Here is a 27,044-nt window from a genome sequence, read left to right on the forward strand (position 1 = left end):
AGCAAACATAAATGTTTTGTTTGAATTTTAGTAGCTAGTTCACCAGAAAAACACAATTAAATAATATTTATATTTTTGTTTACATTTCTTGTAATTTCATGCATATATTTTTTATTACTTAGAGATACAGAAAATGCACAAACAATTATATTGAAATTATAATCTGCCTTACTTGTATGTATTGTCTTAGGATTGGTTGAGTTTTAGTGACATTTTAGTCTCGAGAGGCAATCTTTTCCCTTTGCAACTTCATGTGTGACTAAAGATGCCAATCCTTGATACACAGTTGCGGTCACAGGTTGGGCGTATGTAATCGCCAGGCGCTGTGCATTTTCACCCATCGTTCTGCTTTTGTTGTGTATGGCATCTGCATTTCAAGACCCTTCCTTTATTCTCTCTCTGCATGTGGCTCTATTCAGTGACACTTTTTTCCCAGCTGTCTCGTTTGCATACATCCGTATACCTTAAAAGTGGGCGACAAGCGGAACTCATGCCTTCTATTTGATTGCTATACAGAATGTCTTGTGGAAGACACTCAGCGTTTTTCCTGCCATGAGTAGGTTGACCATGTTTCACTTCCGTATAGCAAAGTTCTCATCACACAGGCCCGGTAGACTAAGGCTCTAGTATTGCTAGTGAGCAATATGTTGTCCCACACTCTTTTCTGCAACCATGGCATGGCGGCCATTGCTTTGTCTATCCTGTTGTTAATGTCTTTATCCAGTAGAACATTGTTGGGTTTTATGGAGCCAAGGTTGCAAAAATTATCAACAATATCTTGTGGTTGGCCATTAATGTTTACTTGAGGTGCAGTTTTAAGGTGTTTTGAACTAGTATCTTAGTCTTGCTTCGAATAATATTTAAGCCAAACTTCTGGCAAGCAGCAGATAGTTTGTCAACAAGGGACTGAAGCTGAATATCAGAATCAGCCACAATAGCTGCATCATCAGCCTACAGGAGTTCCCTGATAAGTAACTTCCTAACCTTGGTTTTTGCACGCAGCCTTGATACATTAAATAGTTTTCCAGAGGATCTTGTATGGAGAAATACACCTTCGTTGATGTCGTTGAACTCCAAAGTTCTGGATCCGCTAGTGAATTTATTTAAATATTTACAGTAATAAATATTTTTTCTATAGCTTTAAATGACTAAAATTTGTAGCCAAAATTTAAGCCAAGTTTTACGTATTTTATATTGTTAAGTGACTTTTATTCAATTTAAGCCGTCGATACGAATGTCTAGCTTACGCTATCGAAACTTCAGCTAACATTCCAGATGTATCTAATAAACTATTGGGTCAGTTCATTAAACCTAATCAACAGTGTCAACTAAATTACGGAAAGGATTCCTACTATTGCAAGGTAAGTGAAACTATTTCTGAATTTTTAAAAATCGGGAAGGCTGATGTGGACAGTATAGAAGCAGTATTTAATTTTTTTTTCCTCATGGGAGACGAACTTATGCCAAAGGCGATCTTTTTTTTTCGGGAAGGGGAAACGAACGGTAAGAAGGACGTAGTAACGAAGCGCAGGATGAACTCTATCAAGCCATTATTTAATTCTAGATTAGTCTATATCTAGATCTTTGTCTAACTAGGATCTACTTTATACTTTAACACATGAACATACAAAATGTAGTCTATTCATTTCAAATTTTAATCAAATATATGTAGATCTACAAGCAAATGTACACAAGAAGGATTGCAGAGTCTTGTAAATGCTCTAGCAGCTGCTTGTTAAGAGTTTGGCCTTACAATGAGCCTCTCTCTAAGACCGAAATCCTGGCAAAAGATGTAGAAGAAATACCAGCTATACATATTGGAAATGACACACTTACGGTGGTGCAGGAATTCACCTGCTTGGATACAACAATAACCAGCAAACTAGATTTAGACACTGAGCTAACAAAATGAATAGGAAAAGTTTCTGCAGCCACGGCAAAACTCTCCAAGCACGTCTGGGAAAATACCAAATTGACTACTGCAACCAAAGTCCTAGTCTACAATGCCTGCGTTCTGAGCACACTTCTTGGCAGTGAGAGCTGGGCAACTTACATGCGTCAAGAACACAGATTGAATAGTCGCTTCCTGCGACGCTTAATGTGCATCTCCTGGAAGGATGATGTCTCCAAAGAGGACGTTCTGAAACGAGCAAATAAGCACATCATATATGCTCTTCTTACACAGAGACGACTACTCTAGCACGGTCATGTCACTCGTATGCCAGATGGAATAATTCTTAAATACATACTATACGTTGAACTTGCAGAAGGAGTCAGACCCAAGGGCCGCCCAAGACTGACCTACAGAGATGTCTGTAAGACAAAAATGAGAACCACGAACGAAGTATGTGAGAGGAGACCGGACATCATGGAAACAGATTAAACGTGCTGGTACGAGCTTCGCCTAGTGCAAAAGTAAGGAAGCTGCATAAGTCAAGAGAAAGAAAAAGAAAGCAAAGCCATTGACTCACCTGGGAGCATCCATTGTCTTTCGAGACACGAAGAGCCATATACATGTATATCATATATGCCATATACAAATACACAAACGCACACAAATAATTTGCATCTTGATATTAACACACATTTGTATCAGACTACAAAATCTTTTTTTTTACGTACTATGTTACACTTACTATCAAAGACAAGAATATTTCTTTTTTTTTCTTTCGTAGGGTGCAGAAAACACTGAAATTGAGGACATATGTCATTCAATGTATTGTCGAGATCCCTTGAATTCTGATGACTGTATATTGATGGAAGCATATATCGGGACATCCTGTGGCGATGGAAAAGTAAGCTTTCCTAATAGTTATAGATTTACAGATTTTATTTTCAAATCAGGGCAAGCGTCATTAGGAGTTACCATTCAGCTATGGGCCCCTCCAATTTTGTTCTTGCTTATAAAATATAATGAAACCATTTCATTATTTAAATTTAAACTTTTAAGAATGTAAATCTATGTTGGGTTACGCTCCTTAATACAATAATTTATCAATCTAATTCTAATGTCTATTACATAGTTTTGGACCAGCCCTCAAATTCGAGTATCACTATTTCCCACAACACACTAGAAAACGAATCTCCTCCCAGCAAATAGGTTCCAAGTCTTGTGTACACTATTTGTTAATTCTGCTACTTTTCAGTTCTTATTCGAAATTTTTGATTGGATCTATGATATTCTTTCTAGCTTTCTTTTTCTAATTACATCCTGTGAATTCTCACATAATATTTTGACGCACCCCAACATTTATTTTTTGTACTTTTAATCAAACTGCCCATATTTCAAGTCCCTCTTTTAGCCAGCGTATTCTAGTATTTGTCATGCATATCTTGTGTTTCATTGGAACTGCTTTTTATCAAAACATATGAAAATCTATCTGATTTATCCACACCCGTCTCAGGCATAGTTATGTTTACTAAAGGCAGCACGAAAAAACCTTCTCCCAGATTTCACCTCCCCCCCCCCCCCCAAACTGGTCAACAAATGAGTTTGGACCATTGCGCTCTGAGCATGCTAGAAGCATGAAAGTAGAGCTGTATAAAAACTATAATAATAATAATAATGCTTTCAAACATCATCTATTTTTTATCGAGTGTTAAAAATTATCTCATGATCAAGGCTATAAACTTAACCTAGATTGAATAATTGAATTTATATCTGTAAAATTTATATATATGTAAATTTATAAAACTAATGTATAAAAGTGAACCTGGTGTATAGAAATAAAATTTAGATCTAGATTAATATACCTCATATTTACTGTGATAATTCGTTGGTCTTTTAGTTTTAGATCTATAATACTTGCGCGCAAAGTTGGGTCATCTCGATAGTCACTGGTACATAACTTGTCCTTGATGGCTGCTAGATCGTGTAGTTTGCTCTCTGGACTTTCGTTTGGACTTATCGCTGGTCTACGGTTTAAACCCTGTCCGCGCCCATCCCTCGTCGTTCTTCGGGAGATTTGAACTAGGAAGTTAATTATCTTCAACTCTGAAGGAACATCCGAAAAATTTAAACAAACAAACACAAATACTATCCGCCGCCATCCTCCGTCGTCCTGCGGCAGGTTTGGACTAGTATGTAGATTATCTTCAATTCCGATAGAACATTCGAATTATGTAAACCATTTTACTAACATTTTTCAAGATCATCGAAATAGAATATTACTTCGGATATCCAATACTCAAACACGAGCTTCTAAGTGCAATGTTGACCCATGGGTGGACCAATTTATCTTACTTATAGTTAAGTGTAGTACATAATATCTGAAGCTTGAAATAAAATAACCACTTCGTCCTAAGTCTATACTAGATTATAGATTATAATGTTATCTGACATTTAAAATTACTTATGTATGTTTCAGATCTGTTTGTATGGAAAATGTGTCAGCGTCCCATTCGCTCCACAAGTTGATGGTGTGTAGTTTAAATGCTTATATATTCTTTTTCTTAGACCTAAATACTAAATTTTAATTGTGTTTATGCGTTGACCAAAAAGATAAGAGATAGTAGGCATCATGGGCGTAGCCAGGATTCATTTTTCTCGGGGTGGTGTGTGAAACTATTTGTCTTTGCACATACACATACAGTCTTACTAAAATACAAAACTGATCCTACTAGACCTAGAACTTATTCTAATAGAACTGATCCTAGCAGACTTGATCCTAATAGAAATTATCCTAATGGAACTGATCCTAATAGATATGTGGGAAGCGTGGTCGAGAGGCCAAGTGCGCTTGGCTTGGCTACCTAGAAGGGGGCTCGAGGTTCGATACCCGACTCGGGCAGAGTTGTGTTTACTGAGCGCCGAAAAGGCAGCATACCCCCTCCCCCCACTTGTCCACAAAATGAGATTGGACCAAAAGCGCTTTGAGGATGCTATAAGCTTATAAGCCTTATAGAAATGATTCTAATAGAACTGATCCCAACAGAACTGATCCTAATAGAAAAAAAATTTACTATGTATATGAATGACTTACTAATCTAAATCTAATAATAATTTGTTTGTTTTTTCCTAAAATTACTTTTTCATCTTCTAGAGACATGCTTATTTGGAGACACAAAAGAAGATCACTGCAAATCATTGATCAGTAAATTTGTAGGCAACTGTTACCAAAAAGCACACTATGACCTCTGCTGTGGCACCTGTAACAATATGTCTAGACCCATTAGAGGTAAATACAAACTTCTTAACTATTTGTAATGTCAAGTCCTGTGTACAAATAATGACCATAACTAGCAATACAAACACTAACTGCCCATATCAAATCCTAACTACCAATACATAACCCTAACCATCCATATCAAATTCAAACTACCAATATCAAACCCTGATGTCAGGACTGAGTTCTGGTCAGCCTGGGTCTCCTGTTTACTGTAGAGGAGAAGGGGGGCAATTCAGGTGGTTGATTTCAAAACTGTTATTGTTTTGGGTTGTTTTTGTTTGGTGAGATGTTTTGTTGAACAATGTAACTCATGATAAGGCAGAGTGTGTTTTTGTTCCTAGTCCAGGACAGTTGGACTTTTTGGATATATATAGTCTAAGTGTAGACTCTAACTATTTTTCTGTAATTATAGTGAAAATAATGTAATTAAACATGTTATATGTCGGTAAAGTGGCATTCTGAATCTTATTTTGTCATTGTACGTGTCATTATGGTATTATCCAGGACTTGGGTACATTTAGCATGACACATACATATATTAGTGGAAGTAGGCCTTGACATTTTGGGGGCCCGTCCAAAACAACTACATGCGATGGCTGCATCAATCTCCAGTGAAGTATCTGCTGTATCCAGACAGCATATATCTCTCAGTACTGCAACCTGAAGTATCTACTGCACCCAGGCAACGCATATCGCTGAGTACAGTAACCTGAAGTATCTGCTGCACCCATACAGCGTATATCTCCAAGTGTGTACTAATGAAAGAGTTCAAGTCCATAAGGAGCGGAAACTCGTCGTCTGTTTTTTAGGCTGTTACTATCTAATAATAATGATTTAACATGCCGAATGTGTTCACTATTAGCAAGTAATAGTAGCACCCCCTCGTACGTCTAAACATAAGTGTATATGCATGGCCAATTTCGTTCCTCATAATTGGATTACCAATACGCTCATTCCTTGGATTATACTGAAGAAGCTGCTGCTGGATCTCATACTTATATGAATTTAACTTTTGTGGTACATTCTATTAGGATTATACTGAAGAAGCTACTGCTGGATATAATACTTATATGAATTTAACTTATGTGATACATTCCAAGTACCGGTACCGCGCGTAGGTATAAAGCCATGTTGGGATTACCTGTTGGATTATCTACCTGAAATAGACTAAGAGAAATCACATTATTGGATAACCTTGGACTATTGTCTTTAACCTGTTGGAGTACCAGTTGAACAACATAAGTATGAGCAGAGGTATTAGTATTATTTTAATTTTGCTTTAATTGTTTTTGTATGTATATCATTTTGTGAGGTAATATTGTAATAAAGGACACTGCTGTAGGAAAATGTCAGAGTTTATACCTCGTCCATTTGAGGAGATAGTAGCCCAGGCTCAGATGTTGGGGTTTAAGGGCAAAACGTTAAAGAAATTTATAGAGGCCCAACAGAAAATTGACTTAGATAGACTGACAAGGGAAGCGGAGGAGAGAAGACATATAAGAGAGATGGAGGACAAACAACTAGCAAGACAACATGAAATGGATAAGAAAGACATGACAGTTAACGACAACCCCCAACAGAGTAAACAGTTAGACAAAAACCTAAAATGCATGACAGACAACGAGGACTTGTTATTCTACTTAGAACTGTTCGAAACGACTGCTACTGCTAACGACATACCCAAGACAAGATGGCCACTTGTCCTCACTCACAAGTTAAATGAAAAACTAAAATTGTTTATGATACAAACAAAACTGATACATAACACTGACTATGATTTTGTTAAGGGGGAGCTCCTAAAACAAGCCCAACTCACAGAAGAAGCCTGCCGAACACTGTGGCATGAACTTTCCCCAAAGACGGACGACATGAAAGATTTTTATGTCCATTTGAAAAGGACATTTGACAACTGGCTTAAAACATCACAAACCCCAATGACAGTAGACGGTATAATTGACCTTATAATGAGAGACAGACTTTACAGTGTGCTATCTTCTGAGGCCCTGAAAGATATTTTGCTACGAAAGCCTACTTCAGCCCAAGAGGTCTTAGACTGTATTGATCAATTTAGAGATGCCACGAAAGGCTCCACACATATTGTAAAGGGAAGTAACAAAGTAACTAGCAACGATATCCCATATGTAGCTTTTGGTGCCACTGGTCAATCTAACAGTCGTCGCCCGAATAATATAAACACAGAGGGTACACAAGTGATATGCTATAGATGTGGAAAGGGCGGACACATTGCTCGATGGTGTCGGGTAAAGATAAATGAGAATAGAGGTCCAACACAGCAATGACTAAGAGTATTACCAGAAAGGGGGCAACAAGTGGGATTGTTTGCATGTCACACTGATACATTTAATTTTTTGGATTATAAAGATAAATCAGTTGGTGGATTGAAAATAGTAGAGGGATTTTTAGGAGATCGAAGGGTATCTGTCCTACGAGATACGGGGGCGAGCATAATTGGGGTCCGAGAAAGTTTGATAGAAGAAAGTCAGAAGATAGATGGGTTTTTCACTTTAAAATTAATAGATGGACAAACTTTTCAGTATCCACTTGCTTGGATAGACATTGATACTCCATTTTTAAAAGGAGTCTTTGTAGCGGCCATGTTTAAGGACCCAATAGCAGATATTATTATTGGAAATGTTGATCAGGCTAAAGCATTTTTATATGGGAATGCTGTTACTAGGGCAATGGCGAAAGCAGAAGACAATAGGGTCAAATCGGAAGATAATGACAGGATTGGTTTAAGTAAATGGATGGAATTGGACAGTGATTTTAGAGAGGATCAAAGAAATGATAGTTCGTTAGTTAGATTATGGGAAAAAGCGAAAGCAGGAACGGTCGAAGATAAGAAAAAGGGATTGGTATCATTTATAGTGGAAGAAGGTCTACTTTACAAAGAATTTGAGAGAAAAGATACCCCTGGGGTAATAGAACGACAACTTGTAATCCCTACGAATAGACGTGAACTAATATTAGAAATAGCACACTCTACACCTTTAGCGGGACATATGTCTATAAATAGAACCAGGTATCGGGTATATTCGCATTTCTTTTGGCCTGGGGTAGATAAAGATATAAAAACATACATTAAATGTTGTGACCTTTGTCAAAGAGGTAGACACCCAGGAAAAGCTGGAAAGGTAGAACTAGGGCGCATGAATATTATTTCCACTCCATTTGCTAAAGTTGCTATTGATATCATAGGACCACTCCAAATGACAGATCGGAAGAATAGATTCATTTTAACGTTGGTTGATTTGGCAACAAGATGGCCGGAAGCTGTACCACTACCTAATACAACAACACCAGTAGTAATAGAAGCTCTAAGTGCTATTTTTACTAGAATAGGATTCCCGGAACAGATACTCTCTGATAATGGATCTCAATTCAGATCCGAATTATACAAAGAAATATGTCAGTTTTTTAAAATAAAGATTGTTAAATCAACACCATTTCACGCCATGTCAAATGGGGGCGTAGAACGCTTTAACGGGACTTTGAAGTGCATGCTGAGAAAGACGGCCGAAGCAGAACCTAAGAATTGGGATAGAGTTATAAATGCACTTCTGTTTGCGTACAGAGAGGTACCAAATGAGTCTACTAACATTTCCCCTTATGAAATGTTGTATGGAAGGAAAGTCAGGGGGCCTATGTCAATTCTAAAGGATATTTTTACTAATCAACAGGTAGAACCAGAAATAAAGAATGTGTTTGACTATTTATTAGACCTAAAAAGTAGGCTGGCTGTGGCTTGTCAAATAGCTCAGAATAATAGCTCAAAACGTAAGGAAAATTATAAAAGGTATTATGATAGAAATAGCAAAGAAAAAGATATTCAAACAGGTGATTCTGTCCTTTTACTGAAACCACAGAGACAGAATAAGTTAGCCTTGCACTGGGAGGGGCCTTATAAAGTAGAAAAAAGAATTAACAAGTTTGATGTAAAAATAATGAAAGGCAATCGAGTAAAAATTCTTCATGTTAACAGATTAGTAAAATATCATGAAAAAAACAACACGGAATATACGGGTAAGGAAAATAGTGATCTACAACTCTCGGGAAGTGCGTCTCATGTATTGTATGGGGGTCAAGGGGAAGAATTATTACATGCGTGCATAGCGTCCCTTGTAACCGACCAGGAAGATGATAACCAAGAGGATGAAGTTACTGAGTTACCTACTCTTGAGAGTAATAATTTCAGGGAACAATACTGAATTAACCGAATCCCAAAGAGAACAGATTCAGACGCTAGTTGAGAAGTATAAAGATATAATTACTGATATACCGGGTAAAGCGAAGGTTAAATCATTCAACATTGAGCTCACAACAGAAAAGCCTATTACACTGAGGCCATACGCAGTTCCTATTCATATGAGAGATGTCTTAGACAAGGAGATAGAGAACATGATTGAAATGGACATTATTGAAGAGTCTCAATCGCCCTATGCCTTTCCTGTCGTTTTGGTTGAGAAAAAAGATTCAACAGTACGTACTTGCATAGATTTTCGGAAATTAAACGCGGTTACCAAATTTGACGCGGAGGCTATTCCAGACCAAGAAGATCTTTTCTTACAACTTAATAGTGCCAAATTTTTTACAAAGATAGATCTAACAAAAGGCTTCTGGCAAATACCAATAGAAGAGAATAGTAGGAAGTACACTGCATTCAGGGTACCAAGTGGTCACTTTCAATTTAAATATCTACCGTTTGGTCTGCTTAATTCTCCTAGTTTTTTTAATCGGACTGTTAGGACCATTCTTAAAGGACTGGAAAATGTTGTGTTTTATTTTGATGACATTTGTGTATTCGGGCATGACTGGTCATCACACTTAATAGCACTAGAGAAAGTGTTGTCCAGGCTAAAAGAATATGGGTTTACTATCAAGCCAAGCAAACTCGAAATCGCGTATCCTAAAATAACTTTCTTGGGTAATATTGTAGGTGAAGGAAACATATACCCAGAACCCAATAACAGAGACAAGGTATTAAATATAAAAGCACCAAAAACGAAAAAAGAGGTTCGATGTTTGCTAGGTATTGCTAATTTTTATAGCAGATTTATTCCAGCGTTCGCGGAAATAGTATTTCCAATTACTGGATTGTTAAAAAAAGGGACACCGACGAGGGTCAATTGGACTCCAGAATGTGACCGGGCATTAAGAAAAATTCAAATGTGCATGACACGAGATCCTATACTGAAATTACCAGACGTTAATAGACCATTTATTGTGCAAACAGACGCGTCGGACATAGCCATATCATGTTGCCTTTTGCAGGAAGTAAAAGGAATATTCCATCCTGTTAAGTTCTTGAGCAGAAAACTGTTGCTCAGAGAACAACGGTATTCTGTAATAGAGAGAGAATGCCTTGCCATTGTTTGGGGGGTGCAACGCTTGTCCAGATATTTATATGGCGCTAAATTCACAATTCAGTGTGACCATAGACCACTGGCCTTTTTGAAGAGCGCAACATATGGGAATAATAGAATTTGTCGTTGGGCTCTATTATTACAATCATTTAACTTTAATGTAGAACATCTAAAGGGCAAACTAAATGTAATTGCTGACTTTCTATCTAGACTAACAGAATAGACCAACATGACATTGATTACAGATAACTGACATTTAATAGTTATTCATTTCAAAGTTATTTGTTTGCGAGGATTGGGGATATGTAATTAACCGCCTTTTACAAAAGGTAGAATATATGTTTGCACACTATTTTTTGTTTACATGTTGATATATATATATATAATTATAATTGCTTAGTATGTTGTATATAACATTTACATTTCGGAAAATATGCTTGTTCACTGACTATTTTTTTTTGTTTACATGTTGATATATATGTATATATATATTTATACATATAATTATTATTGCCTAGCAGGTTGTGTATAGTATTGACATTTCATGTGGATACATCGTTTTTTTTTTTGTGTTTTTTTTTTACAAACTGTAGGCTATGTTTTAGTACCAAGATTACTTTTGTTTGCATGTTGATATATGTACGTTTGGAAAATCTCTTTATTGGAAGTTTGTTTGTTTTAAATGAACCCAGAAACAGACAAAAATTAAAGGGGGGAGAAATGTCAGGACTGAGTTCTGGTCAGCCTGGGTCTCCTGTTTACTGTAGAGGAGAAGGGGGGCAATTCAGGTGGTTGATTTCAAAACTGTTATTGTTTTGGGTTGTTTTTGTTTGGTGAGATGTTTTGTTGAACAATGTAACTCATGATAAGGCAGTGTGTTTTTGTTCCTAGTCCAGGACAGTTGGACTTTTTGGATATATATAGTCTAAGTGTAGACTCTAACTATTTTTCTGTATTATAGTGAAAATAATGTAATTAAACATGTTATATGTCGGTAAAGTGGCATTCTGAATCTTATTTTGTCATTGTACGTGTCATTATGGTATTATCCAGGACTTGGGTACATTTAGCATGACACATACATATATTAGTGGAAGTAGGCCTTGACACCTGACTACCAATACGAAACCTTAACAACCAATACAAATCCTAATTACCCATACTATACCATAACAACAAATGCAAAATGCTAACTAGCCATACCTCGCACGATACACGAAATTTTAAGGGCGCTGTTTTGACGATGGCCGTTTCGGCAATTACCATTTTGGTACAAGGCTTTAAATCAACGGTTCTCAACCTTTTTAGCTCCCCACTCTGCTGCAAGTCTCAAACCCCCAACCTCAAAAGCATTTTGGTTATATGTGGTATATTACAAATAATAGTTTTAACTCTAACACGTCAAAGTATTAGCTGAGAACACATAAAAAGGCACAAATCCTCCATCTTCATAGTGTGAGAACATTAGTACTAGATGACCCACTGGCGGATCCAGAACTTTGGAGTGGGGGGGGGGCGATTTTTTTCCAAACCCTAACCCTAACGCCCAGTAAACCCTAACCCTATGCATAAACGTGCGTACAGCATATATATATATATATATATATATATATATATATATTCGATATATGAGAATAAAATAAGACTGTTTCTCAATCTTCGGCGAAAAAAAACAGAAAAAAAAAGAGTCTTTCTCTTGCAAGCTTGGGGGTCTGGGAGAGCGCTGTAAGCTTCTTCAGTGGGGTTCGGGGCGAAGCCCCGACGCCCAAAAGCGTTTTCTTGCATTTTTCTCTGCAGAAACGCATTCTCCTGACATCTACAGCTCATTACTTATTAGTGGTGTTCGGGGCGAAGCCTCGACGCTAAAATCGTTTTCTGGCATTCTTCACTGCAGTAACGCATTCTCGTGCCCTACAGCTCATTATTCATTCTATTATAAAGTGCCTTTTGAATAATGAGAAAAATATTCTAATATGAATTTATAGTCCCTTAATACATTGCAAATAACGCATTCTTCTGACATCTACAGCTTCATTATTTATCAGTGGGGTTCTGGGCGAAGCCCCGACGCCAAAAGCGTTTTCTTGCATTTTTCACGACTGAAACGCATTCTCCTAAAATCTACAGCTCATTACTTATTAGTGGTGTTCGGGTCGAAGCCCCGACGCCAAAAACGTTTTCTTGCATTTTTCACTGCAGAAACGCATTCTTCTGACATCTACAGCTCTTTATTATCTATATAATATAAACAGGTGGAAGTGCGATACATGCAATCTCCTTCCCCCCATCGGACAAATCAATACTTTTTCTTTTTGTATTATAGTAAGAAATTACAAAATAAAAAAAATCTGTCAGTAATATAATTTATATATGCTATAAAGTAAATTCTTATATTGAGTCGCCCAACCCCTATTCTTTAATGCAAAATGCAATCAATAGCAGAAATTATAAAAAGGAGCGAGAATTAATAGTTTTCATTTTACCGCCCTTTCCTTTCCAGACAGAGTTTGTGTAATTTGACATGAATTTATCATAACTATTTTAAGAAAGACTTTGGATTTGGAAAAGTTATAATTCAAACGAAATTTTTCAATATAACAGTCACGGTTGAGATGAGTACAAAAGCCAGATAATCTTTTCCTAGTCGACTTTTTCCAACCTTTACTCTATCTCATATTTTTCTAGTTAAATAAATTTAGGACTATAACTCACAATGAATGCTAAAATTTCATTGAATATTATTAATCGAATATTTTTTTTCGGCGGCGATCCTCAAAACCTTAATCTAAATATGTGGGGTATCTAATCATTTTAAAGAACAAATCGGTTTTATTTGCAATGTATTAAGGAACTATACATTCATATTAGAATATTTTTCTCATTATTCAAAAGGCACTTTATAATAGAATGAATAATGAGCTGTAGGGCACGAGAATGCGTTACTGCAGTGAAGAATGCCAGAAAACGCTTTTAGCGTCGAGGCTTCGCCCCGAACACCACTAATAAGTAATGAGCTGTAGATGTCAGGAGAATGCGTTTCAGAGGTGAAAAATTCAAGAAAACGCTTTTGGCTTCGCCCCGAACCCCACTGATAAATAATGAGCTGTAGATGTCAGAAGAATGCGTTTCAGAGGTGAAAAATGCAAGAAAACGCTTTTGGCGTCGGGGCTTTGCCCCGAACACCACTAATAAGTAATGAGCTGTAGATGTCAGGAGAATGCGTTTCTGCAGAGAAAAATGCAAGAAAACGCTTTTGGGCGTCGGGGCTTCGCCCCGAACCCCACTGAAGAAGCTTACAGCGCTCTCCCAGACCCCCAAGCTTGCAAGAGAAAGACTCTTTTTTTTTCTGTTTTTTTTCGCCGAAGATTGAGAAACAGTCTTATTTTATTCTCATATATCGAATATATATATATATATATATATATATATATATATATGCTGTACTCACGTTTATGCATAGGGTTAGGGTTTACTGGGCGTTAGGGTTAGGGTTTGGAAAAAAATCGCCCCCCCCACTCCAATGTTCTGGATCCGCCATTGCAGTCATGTAGTTAAATGAGTATTAGATTTAAACTTAAAAATAATTACTTTGTGTAATTATAAATATGTTTACAAAATGTTTTTTTTAGCGCTATTTCATACTTTCTATTTTCTCGAAACGCTAAGATCCTGCCACTTATCTGGAGTCCTGGACCAGTTGGGATAATAGGGGGCGGGGGAAGAAAAGGATTTTACTGTAGTTCCTACTTAAGAGCAAATTTTAATCTTCATCAGAGATAAGGTGTTGGAGAAATAATGCGTACATTCATTTTACCAAACAGACAGAGTTGTTATAAGATTTGTAATAAATATTATCTAATAAGTTACATTGAAAGATTACTGTTGACAACTAAATTATAAACTAGTATAATTGACAAAAAGTTTTTTTCAAAGCTTTTAATAAGCGTAGTGGTATCTGTTACAGACCAAAAGCTTGCTGAAAGTGTCACACAATTTTATCACAGCATTATTTATTAATTTCATCCATATTATTTTCCTTTCTAGGCCAAATTTTACACACCAAACTCCACCTTTTCCTCTTCTCGCTAGGTTAACTCTACCACAATGGCAACCATATTGTCACGTTCCCTGGTTATCTCCCCTTCTCTTAGTTCGAATGTCAAACCACATTTGCTACTCTGGGCAAGACTCGTTTATTCTAGTCTAGTGTCAAGTCCGTCAGCCCTGTTGACTTTTTTACTTGCGCGAGACGATCTTAGCTCCTTTCATCTTGCGAGACAGCCAGACTACCCCTTCCCCTTTGTCTAGACCATGAGCGCACGTCACGCTTGACCTCTAGCCAGAAGTTCTTAATACCTCATTGATAAATAAGTGGGATAAGCTAATCTTGACCGGATTTTACGTTATCTATCTTGACTTATCGCGCGTTCTATCGCATGCTGTCCAATACAATACCTATTTCCAACAAAGCGACATATAAGACTCAAACTTCTTTAATCGCAAGCAGTCGTTACATTATATATTTTTTTAAAATTTTCTTTAAGGATACCTCTTACTCTGCTTTTTAGCTTTTGACTTCAGTTGTCGAGCTGTTTACATCCTAGGAATCCTTGGGCTTTTGCCTTTTTTCTTTGCCTCTTTTTTTTTTGGCTATTGGCCTCTTTATTGGGCTTTTTTTTTCCCTCTTCTTTTTTAAACAAAAAGATACATATTTTATTAGTAAGCTTACAAATTAAATAGTTACATTTTAAAGTACAATGATTGCCAATATGGCAATACAAATAATTACACTGAGATTGTCAAAATATTTTAACGTTTTAAATTGCTTTGTACAAAGCGTTTTTTGTTTCTTATAGCATATAATGAATATTTTTGAATATAAGGTACTTAAATTATGCAAGTAGAAAAGATTAGCAATTTGATTTTACAAAACTCTTGGTGCACAGAAATGATTATATTCTCTGTATTGCTTCATACATACTTTAGTATTCAGTGGACCGGATAGACCAAAAAACGAATGAAAATCTCTCATTTTGGACAAATTTCACATCTTTATAATTCTCTATTGACTTGAACCAGGTTGTGAGTACGGTGACAAAAAAGAAAATTGTCAAACATATCACTGTGCTAAAGAAAAAGAAACTTGCTGTGGCACTTGTAATTACGGTACACCTTTTACCCCAATCACCAGAAGAAACATAGCAATGAGACCCACATCAGCGAAACCACTTCTGATTCGTAGATCGCCCAAAGTGGCTAGAGGTAGGCCAAATTTGTTAATATTCAGAACTGCCTTATCTTATATAATACAGACGTTACTTCAAAAAAGAAGATGATTACGTCCTACGCGTCATGCAGTTAGTCATGCATATTAACCAATGACTTAAATTCTGCCAAGTCACTGGTTTTCCTGGCTAGCTCAGGCAACCCATTCCATGCTCTAATAGCACTAGGGAAGAAGGAGTATTTGTACAAATTTGTCCTAGCATATGGGACGAGGAATGTGCCTTTATCTTTGTGTCTTTCAGAGTATTTTATTAAATTTTGTTTTTGTATTTGAAGATTATGGTTCAGTGTTTTATGTATGATTGCTACTTTACTTTTGAGCCTTCTGTCCTGAAGGCTTTCTAAATTTAGTAATTTTACTAAAGGTGTTACTCTAGTCAAATGTGAATATTCGTTTGTTATGAATCTCACTGCTCTATTTTGTGTCTGTTCCAGTTTCTTAATGTTTTCTTGAGTTGATGGGTCCCAAACGGAGGATGCATATTCTATTATTGGCCTAACCAAGGTTAAATAACATTTTAGTTTTATGTTCTTATTTGATTTATAGAAATTTCTTTTAATAAATTGCTTTGTTTGATTTTTTTGTAGTTTCATCAATATGTGGATTCCATGATAGTTTTTCATTTATTATAACACCTAGGTATTTTGCGTTTTTAGTCTGTGTTACTGGTTTGCCATGAATAAGATAAGTGGAATTAATTTGTTTTAGTTTTTTTGTTACTCTTAACAACTGACATTTTTCTGGGTGGAAAGACATGCTCCAATTTGATTCCCATTTCTGTAATTCATCTAATTCTCTTTGTAAAATATCTGTGTCTTGTGTTGTTTTTATTGTTCTATATATTATGCAATCGTCTGCAAATAATCTGACTTTTGTTCCTGAACTAATGCAATTTGGTAAATCATTTATGTAAATTAAAAATAGTAGTGGACCCAAGACTGTTCCTTGAGGTACACCTGAGTTTACTGTTATCGGTGTTGATTTAGAGCCATTTATTATTACAGTTTGTTCTCTCCCTATCAGAAAATCTTTAATCCACTGATGCAGTGGACCATTAATGCCGAAATATTTTAATTTTTTAAGCAAACTATGGTGGTGAACTTTGTCAAAAGCCTTAGAAAAATCTAGTAAGATAGCATCTATTTGTTCACTATTATCTAAACCTTTTGAAAAATCATCAATTAGTCCTATTAGTTGTGTTTCACATGATCTATATTTCCTAAAGCCATGTTGGTATGGTGTGAGGACATTATGTTTGTCTAAGTGGTTTATGATGTTGCTACATATTATGTGTTCTAGGATTTTACATGTGATGCTGGTAAGTGATACTGGTCTGTAGTTTCCTGGGTCTGATTTTTCTCCTTTTTTAAATAGGGGGTGACATTAGCTTCTTTCCAGTCCTTTGGTACTCTGCCCTGGTTAAGTGAAGCCTGAAAGAGTATTTTGAACACTTGGGCTAGCTCATTTTTAGTTCTTTGAGTAATCTAGCTGGAATACCATCAGGTCCAGAAGCTTTATTTCTGTATTATAAATTTCAGGATGTAGCCAAGTTTCTGTTCCTGCAATTATGTCTGGTTTCTCACATTTTAATAAAATTTCTAAGTCTGCTGTTTTGTTCCTAATGCTTTGAAAATTTATTACTAAGGTTTTAAGGTATTTTGGTATTACTTCTTTAGTAGGTTTGTTTAGTTAGGCTGTTGTATTAATTTTAGTAGATTTAGGTTTAACAGGAGTGGATCTGGCTAGTGGTTGGTGAGTTTGGTTTGGGATGGTGTTTAGGATGTTGTATGGGTTAGATGTGTCCGCATCAAAGGAATCAAACAGTCCTGATGTAAACTGAGGTAACCCACACGGTACACAGTGCCATGATGCGTCTTTGTTGCCTAAGGCATAATACACAGGTGTATTCATATGGAGACATGATGCATGGTACCATTCATCGTAGGTGTCACATTGAATGGCTTTCTGTTTCAGGGTGCATATTTTTTTGCAGATGTTGCATCTATTTTTAGATCTAGACCCTGGATTTGACTCTACATCTCCTGCTATTAATATTAACAGTGATAGGTATTTATTTCTGCTGTGTCTGATTGAGAACTTCCATTTGTGGTGGGTAATCTTCTTTAATGTTATGGATGTGTATGTTAGGTTATTTTTGAAGTTGCATTGTTCTAAAGTGTGATGATTGATTATGACTGTTGTTTCCTTTTTAAGTTTAGTGTTGACAAAGGTAGATCTAGTTCTGTGTTCAGCTAGTGTGTATTTAGTGATTATTAGGATAAATAGCCAGAGCAATTTCATGATGACTGTTCTTGATTTTAGTTTTAAAAGGAGTCTAGTCTAAATCTAATTTAAGGTTTACAATGCCAAAGTTAAGTCTAAATCTAAAGTTAAAGCTAATTTACAATGACAATTAAATCAAATCAAATGGTTTATTAAATTCAAAATATGGACCTAGACCCTTGCAAAGGGCGTCTATTGCTCACGTTACACATCTGTATACATCTGTTTAGTCTAAATCAGAGGAGTAGTATAAAGGGGGGGGGGTAGCGCGGGCTTCGGGGGGAGGAGCGCCATGCCCAGCCTATATTTCTATGTGATTTTGATGTTCAATGAAAATTGGGGGGAGGGGGCGCCAATGAAGTACACTGCACATTTTGTTCACTACGCCTCACTTCTAGAAATAATGTTATTGTGAAGATTAGGGTACTATGATTATGAAGATACATTTCGACAACAGAGGATAGCATCTACTTTGATTGCAAACAAAGTAGATCTATATACGCTGGGCTAAACAGACTATAAAAATTGTATCAGATTGTCTTCTTTATTATATTAGAATTAGACTTAGTAAAATCACTTTAATTCCTACAGGTCTTGACTTTTGTAGCCAAGTTTTTTTTTATATGTAAAGTTGACCTCCCTTTTATAAACATAATTTCTGGGTGGAAAAACAAGAATAATTCATCTATTCTGTATTCACCCGTCACTATATAGCAGGACCGGACTCAACCGTTGTGGGTCCCTATGCGAAACGGATTTCGGGTAGGGATATGGATAACAAGTGACATTTAAGAGTTTGTATTAGAGTATAAATTCGTCTTTGCATTTTATTCATTCTTTACTACATTTTTTTTTATCGCGAGTAGGATTGGCGTTTTCCATATTGAATGACTTGGATGACACCCCAAAATGACAATTTTTATCTATATATTTCAGGAGATTTGTATGAGTTTTCTAAAGATTTAAATAATTTCCGGATATTCCAGCAATTATTCGTATATTTTGCAATTTAAGATTTCCATGAGCTCCTGGTAACTGACAGGAGGCCGCGAGAAAATCTGTTAAAAGTTATAAAATAGTGTCAAATAATAACTTTTTACACTTAGAATTAGCGCGAATCCACTTCGGTCGCATAGGTTGCTGTGGCCTAAGGCCGGCCCATCAAAATATCGGCGTAGTAGACTATAGTTTGTATTTTCATGTGTTAAAGTAAAAAACTATCTATGCTAAATATAGTTTTAAACATTAGATCTTGATTCTTTTGATCTTATCTCATGTAAACAAGGTAAACATGGTTTAGATCCATAAAATAGCAATACTTTCTTAGTGTTGGGCAACTTTTTAGCGGCCCCCGAAAGTGGAAAAGACGCTATTAGTTTTGTGCGAAACGTCTGTCCGTCTGTCCGTCCGTCCCGTTTAGATCTCGTAAACTAGAAGATATTGAAAATCTGACATCACAATATTTTAGACCATTCAAAGTTCTGATGCAACGGCTACTTTTTTTTTCTGAAAGCGAAAAATCTAATTTTTTAAATCAGTTATGCAAGCAGTTTTTTAAAAAGAAAAAGCTAATTAGTATGCATTATAAGTTAGACCTAATTTAAAATAGTAATCTTATAATCTTCATTTTTCTGAACATTTTTTTATTGCGGATATTCTCTTTCTTTTTTTGAGGATTTGAATAAGAGATTGAGCCTTTTCAAAACAATTAGATTAATTATAAGACATAAGTTAGGCCAGGGGAGGCGAGGTGGCTGAGCGGTAAAGCGCTTGGCTTCCGAACCGGGAGTCCCGGGTTCGAATCCTGGTGAAGACTGGGATTTCCAACTTTGGAAACTTTGGGCGCCTCTGAGTCCTCTCAGCTCTAATGGGTACCTGACATTAGTTGGGGAAAAGTATAGGCGGTTAGTCGTTGTGCTGGCTACATGACACCCTCGCTATCCGTAGGCCACAAAAACAGATGAACTTTACATCATCTGCCCTATAGACCACAAGGTCTAAAAGGGGAACTAGTTAGGCCAGGTTCACATCTAACTTTACATTCACTTACACCTATCCTTTGATCTGCGTGACCGTTGGGGCACTACACAAGATCTGTTAACCATCTTTCTTCATTCTTATCTCTCATTTGTCTTTGATATAATTTCATTTGGATGTTTTTTCTGAAAATATTGAAGCCTGCCTGGGTGGACCTCTTCGGGGGCCGATTTTGTAACCTTGTTTTTTATGCTCTTGTTTGTTTTAGGGCTACTATTCATACGTCACGGTTTCAGTTAGTGCCCAAGGATTATTTATGCCAAGTTTTATTAGATTATTGAAACGGTTTTGATTCCTATGCCTAACATACCTACATACATAAGCCTCACTTTATAAGATTTCGAAACTAGTATACATGTGAAAAAGTGCGATAGCGTGTTAAATAATAAGTATTAAAGAAATAAACATGAGAGGATTCATATCTTTCAAACTTGAATTTCTCACAATCAGATCATATCCGAATTGATCTATTCAAATAGATTCGATACAATTAGTTCAAATTCAATCACATACGCTTAGAGTAGAAAATTCCATGGCCAATTTCCTCTCTAAATACATATTTGAAAGTTTTACTAAAGCGTTATCCAATTCTTTCAAGAGCGTCTGAAAAGCCAAACAACTGTGCTAACTCAGTTGTGTGCTAAGAATTTTGATTTGAGCGTAACAGCTAGCGAATTTTCATTTGGCTGGGTGGGGAGACTCAACATAAGAATTTAATTTATAGTTTATATGAATTATTTTATTGACAATGTTTTTTTTTACAATTGTGTAATTTCTTAACTAAAATACAAAAACAAAGTATTGGTTTGTCCGATGGCATGTATCGCCCCTTCCACCTGGTACAACCCATTTTCTTTTCATATTTACTAATGATACAATTTAAGATTAGAGTGTTACTTCAGAGTTACAGATAATTTACTTCCTAGTCCAAACCTCCCGCAGGAATACTGAGGATGACTGTGGTCTGGCTGTAAACCCGGGACCATCACCATCGAGACTACCGAATACACCACCAGGCAGCTATTCTGCGTTAATGGAGTTCTGCGCTAATTTGTCATTTTGTCTTTTTTTAAGCGATAAAAATATGAATGGTTAATTTATTATATTATTTATACTATTTTATACATAAAGTAGGGTTTGATATAAAAACAACAACATGTGACTGTTTTTCTCTACAGATTGTGAACCAGGAGATTTAGACTTAAGACCAGAACTGTGTTATGGCCTTAGTGTGTGCATGGATCAGTTTTTTCTATGCTGTGAACATTGCTCCAAACATTTTAAACTTACAACTACAACAACCATTTCACCTGATGGTAGGACATTTGTAAATACATGTATTAACGAAGACGTGTGGTAAAGCGCTTGGCTTTCGAAACAAGGAACGAGGGTTCAAATCTTTGGGATTTTTAATTTTAGAATCTTTAGGGCGTCTCAGAGTCCACCCGGCTGTAATGGGTACCGAATATTAGTTGGGTAAAGTAAAGGTTGGTTGTTATGCTGGCCACACGATTCAATGGCTAACAGTAAGCCACTGAAATAGATGACCTTTACAGCATCTGCCCCATAAATAGCAAGATCTGGAAAGAAACTTTTATGTATCAACGGCACAACTACACACACACACACTTACAGGATAGGCTACTTAAATACATATAGTAAATTTATTTTTCTTGCTAGTGTTATAGGTCTAAGTCTAGCATTAGTATCATTCAAACGTTTTAATACTGAATATTTGAGATCATTCTAGACTCTAGACTATGCAAACTAATGAATTATTTTTTTTACAACATTAATTTGTTTTTTTTTTAATGAAAGGAGTTCCTACTGCAAGGTGCAAAAACAACATATAAAAATACATGAGACATGAATATAAATTTACAATTTGTCAATTAGTTTATAGGATCCCAAATTAATAAAGTACTGGTTTGAGTTTGAGGGTCAGTGTTGTGAGTTCAGTTGATAGTTGCTCATCGATCCCAATTCATTAAGAGCTGCTTGTCAGGGTCACTTCTGTCTATTCAGATGTGAGATGCTTAAAGGATCCTAATTAATTACCTGCTGTTTGTAAGGGTTTTTACAATTCATTTGTAATTTGTTTCTGTTTAAACCTATATCGTTACTATTGTAACGAATCTCCCTATCCAGGAGCTCTGCAAACTGCACCACACGACTTGACATCTCAGGGCTCCAAAATAACGTAATAGTTTAATGTCCATAAATAACAGCCAATATTATACAATTGGCAACACGTAAAACAAGGCTGTACAAATATCTCTCCGTTAATAGCCGTACTGCCGTATCAACTCTTGCACTGGCCTCTACGTCTCGTTCCGGACTGTACTGAGCCTCGTACTGAATCCCGTCTTGACTGTGACATGTCCGCTCTTTATATAGGGTCCCTGCTAGCCTTCTAGAACCGGATGGAACATCGCTCGAGCCTTCTAGTCGATCACATGACTCTCTCGTGCCGCTCCTGTGCTCTATTTACAGCACCGATCCTTCCTTAACTGTCTTGGCTGACCTTCGTAACTCATCAAGGTTGACGCTCGTCTAGCGCTGGCCTGGGGCTATTGCGTCGGCTGTCTACACACATTCCACTACCCCCATCTGTGTCAACACCAGGTTTATAACACTACCCCCTCCTTAGATCGGTCCGTCCCGGACAGAATCAACCTTATGTCATTGCTGTAAATTTTCATCGCTGTAGGTGGGGGTTGATCGGTGGGAGCGCCAACGGCCTTGCCACTTGAGCATGACAAAAGCCATCCATGTTGCATTCAGCAATTGTCGCTTTCTTCGTCTCCACTTGGTCTTCATGTGGCTGCAGTGACGTCGTGGTTGCATCGCCATGGAAGTTGATCTCCGCAAACGACGCCTTCTTCTTTTCCGCCACTTGAGCTTTATCTTGTCGCAGTGACGTGGTTGCATTTCTCTCTTTTCGTTCGGTATTGAAGGCAACCATTTAACACATGGAGAGATATGGGATTCCATTGTGGGGGTTACCAAAATTATTGGCATAACAGGTCGCTTTATAGGGCTTTGCGGAGAAGGACTTGAGGGATGGGTTTCAGATCCACATGAGGGATGAAATGATTGTGGGGCAGGTTGGTAATATTTTACGTGCAAATGTCCCTTATTTTCGGCCTCAGGCTCCATTCGGTATTCTTCACCAATATCAGGACCTCTATCTCTAGTCTCAGCAGTGGGCCAATCGTCTGTTGATTTCAGACTTTTTATTATTTCTTCCGTCGAGCAAATGTCCATCAACTGCAACGTCAGGCTTCCTTGGATTCTTCTGACCACCATCAGGACTTTTCTCTCTAGTCTTGGCAGCTGGACCAGCTTCTGTTGGGTGAAGCCTCCGTAACTTGAGCATCTCATAATTACAAAACTTCCCATTGGACATTTTTTGAGAAAAAATAAAGTGTATAAACCCGCATTTCTTGTTTTCTATGAAGTTCCTTAATTAACTCTTTCCTTACATGACCAACTGGATATTTTGAACTAAATAATTTATGTTTAGTTCAAAATTGTTCTTCTTAATTTGAATTTTAATATGTCAATTGCTCTTTTAATTAAAAAAAAAGTTTTCTCTCTAATCCATATGAACATATAACAAACTAATGATGTTATATAGCACATATTTCAAGCTAAAAGCATGCACAGTGCGTTATGGTCCAATCTATTTTGTAGAACAGTGGGAGAAGGGTTATGTGGGAGAAGTTCTTCCGTGCTTCTTTAAGCGCTCAGCAAACGCAACTCTGCTTTGTTAGTTGACTACGGCGTATTCAAGCGGGTTTGACCTCTCAGCCATACTTAGTAAAATTAATTTTGATCAGCACCGATTCAATTATTTACCATCAACTATTCATGCTACTATTGCTTTCCAAAAATGTGGATTTTGTTTTTATTTCAAGATTGCGATTGAAATATTTCTAATAAAATGCAAGCTAATAAATAATATCTATTGCCAGTGCATTTAAATACAAAGGATGTCATGTTAAGAAATATATATATATATTGTTTTTTTATTTTATTTTCTGCAGCTTGTCCTGATACTCGTTTTGACTTCTTACCATTTATGTGTACTAGCATTAGTATCTGCAAGACAGACAGAGGATATTGCTGTAAATATTGCGCAAGAATGGAGAAATATACAGTCACAATTACCACCAAGTCAACTTCACCCAAAGGTAGGTAATTGAGCCTGCATTTGCATATAGATTTTACATACTGTGACGTCGTGATGAGCCAAGCTGCCGACAGGTTGGGACGTCGCAGTCAGTGTTCAGGCTTTCTGTAATGATTGCTTTCACTCTACACGAGATTTTATATTTATATTTTGAGACAGGAAAAGTTAATAGATTGGAAAATTAATTTTAAATAATTTTAAATCAAACAGAAAACAATATGTATCAAACATAAATTTTGTGTATATATGTTTGAAAAAATGTATTATACATGTCAAAAGAAATGTGTATCAAATGTGTAATTAATTTTTAGTACAACATGTTTGCAATGGAATGTGTATCATTGTGCATAGAGGGTTGTATACTTTTCGCAACAAAGAAATATCAAATAAGTTACTTTCATACAAACGTATTTATCAGAGTACACAAATTAGTAAATTACAGATTAACCTGTGGAATCACTTAAATTGCTTACACATTGTGCCCAGATGTCATTGTTTACTAACGTGTGTACATGTACTGACAGTTTTTTTGTTTTCTAGTCTTCTAATTTGGATATTTTGTACTGCAAGATGTTTTTTTAACGGCAGCGTGATCTGAAGACTGATTGGTTGAGATGGTTTTAAAAATATTTTCGGGTGTTACTTATTCACGCTCACAATCTTATATTTTAAACTATGCTATGGGGTCGTGGCCTAATGAACTATATTTGGAATTTGTTAGAAGATTGTTTCCATTTCTCGACTGACTTCTTCATTGCTCTACCAACTGGATATTAATTTCTAAAAACTTCATGTTTAATCCAAAATTGTCTTTGTAAATAAGAGTTTTTACTATTTAATACTTTCTTGACTAATATGGCTGGTCGCAGGACCATTTAATTTTGTAACAAACGAAAAGTTCTCAAATAACTCGGCATGGTCCTATCAACAACTAATGTAGTAACATAAACTTTGGCGAGCAGCGAATCAACTTGTAAATGAAAGATTTCTTTTACAAGATAAATAATATTCAGTGCCATCACATTTAAATATAGGCGATACAATGTCAAGTAATGTATATATTTTTTTACTTTGCAGATTGTGCGCCAGGAGACTTAGACTTATTACCAGCACTGTGTACTAGCATTAGTATCTGCCTGACAAACCGATCAAGGTGTTGTGACTATTGTTCGCGAGTTGAGAATTATACAGTCACAATGACCACCGAGATAACTTTAACCAAAGGTAGTTCATAAGCCTACAATTGCATTGTGTGACAAAAAATACAGCATAAATTTTAAAATAAACAAGGTACAGTAGATCAAAGGATAGGTGCAAGTGAATGCAAAGTTAGATGTCAACCTGGCCTAACTAGTTCCCCTTTAAGACCTTGTGGTCTATAGAGCAGATGATGTAAAGTTCATCTGTTTTTGTGGCCAACGGTTAACAAGGGTGTCATTTAGCCAGCACAACGACCAACCGCCTTTACGTTTCCCCAACTAATGTCAGTTACCCATCAGAGCTGGGTGGACTCAGAGGCGCCCAAGGATTCCGAATTTGAAAATCCCAGTCTTCACCAGGATTCGAACCCGGGATCCCCGTTCGGAAGCCAAGCGTTTAACCGCTCAGCTACCGCGCCTCTCCTGGCCTAACTGAGGTCTAATAATCGATGTAATTGTTTTGAAAAGGGTCAGTCTCTTATTCAAATCCTCAAAAATAATTTTTAAAAAATTCTGCTAAAAAACAGATGTTGAAGAATATGCAATTCATAGGATTACTTTTTGTTTTATATTAGGTCTAACTTATAATGCATACTAATTGGCTTTTTCTCTTTAAAAATCTGCTTGCATAAGTGATTTTAAAAAATTAGATTTTTTCTTTTTGCTTTTAGAAAAAAAAAGTAGCCGTTGCATCACAACATTGAATGGTCTAAAATATTGCAATGTCGGATTTTCACTATCTTTTCTAGTTTACGAGATTTAAACGGGACGGACGGACAGACGGACAGACACTTCACACAAAACTAATGGGGTCTTCTCCAATTGATGAAATCGGCGCTATTAGATTTTAAAAATTTGTACTAGAAAACTAACTAACTGCGATATATTGACCATACAATGTACTAATACAATGTATATATTGTTATTCTTTGCAGATTGTGCCCCAGGAGACTTAGACGTATTCCCAGCATTGTGTACTAACATTAGTATCTGCCTGACAAACCGATCACTGTGCTGTGACTATTGCTCACGAGTTGAGAATTATACAGTCACAATGACCACCGAGATAACTTCACCCAAAGGTAGTTTATTAGCCTGCACTTGCTTTGAGTGTGACGATTAAATCCTTGATAATATAGTTTGAATTTGGAACTTAGTAACGGAGCAAACTTATAAGTTGTTACTGAAAAGACAAAAAGTCCCCCATGTATGTACGGCATAGCCTTTTAGTGTCAACATTCGAATATTAACTCTACCTGAGCAACTCTGGGCGTGACGCCAATCGTTTCTGCCTCCGCCAGGTTTTACTGCGCATGCTCAAATTCATACGCGCGACCTCAAATAATGCTATTTCCTATCGCAAAATTATGTCCAGCGGCGGTTGATGATTATTGGTTGCTAAACATAGAGGCAATAGTAGCCATTATCAGGGAGTATAGATTGTACACATTGTGACATTGTAATGAGCTATCGATCTAAACTTCCCACTGG

General features: G+C 36.5%; 1 protein-coding gene across 2 annotated transcripts in view; it reads left to right on the plus strand.

The window, feature by feature from the left end:
• Positions 1 to 27,044, plus strand: part of LOC106053467 (uncharacterized) — a 61,748-nt gene that overhangs the window by 32,086 nt on the left and 2,618 nt on the right. For both annotated transcript variants that reach the window (XM_056033810.1, XM_056033811.1), the window contains exons 12-20: positions 1,223 to 1,361; positions 2,676 to 2,795; positions 4,368 to 4,419; positions 5,043 to 5,177; positions 15,632 to 15,814; positions 21,338 to 21,475; positions 24,209 to 24,355; positions 25,432 to 25,578; positions 26,489 to 26,635. In XM_056033810.1, the coding sequence (XP_055889785.1) occupies positions 1,223 to 1,361; positions 2,676 to 2,795; positions 4,368 to 4,419; positions 5,043 to 5,177; positions 15,632 to 15,814; positions 21,338 to 21,475; positions 24,209 to 24,355; positions 25,432 to 25,578; positions 26,489 to 26,635 (1,208 nt within the window). The remainder of the gene's footprint in view (positions 1 to 1,222; positions 1,362 to 2,675; positions 2,796 to 4,367; positions 4,420 to 5,042; positions 5,178 to 15,631; positions 15,815 to 21,337; positions 21,476 to 24,208; positions 24,356 to 25,431; positions 25,579 to 26,488; positions 26,636 to 27,044) is intronic.

Source organism: Biomphalaria glabrata, chromosome 6 (genome assembly GCF_947242115.1).
Source record: "Biomphalaria glabrata chromosome 6, xgBioGlab47.1, whole genome shotgun sequence".
NCBI lineage: Eukaryota > Metazoa > Mollusca > Gastropoda > Planorbidae > Biomphalaria > Biomphalaria glabrata.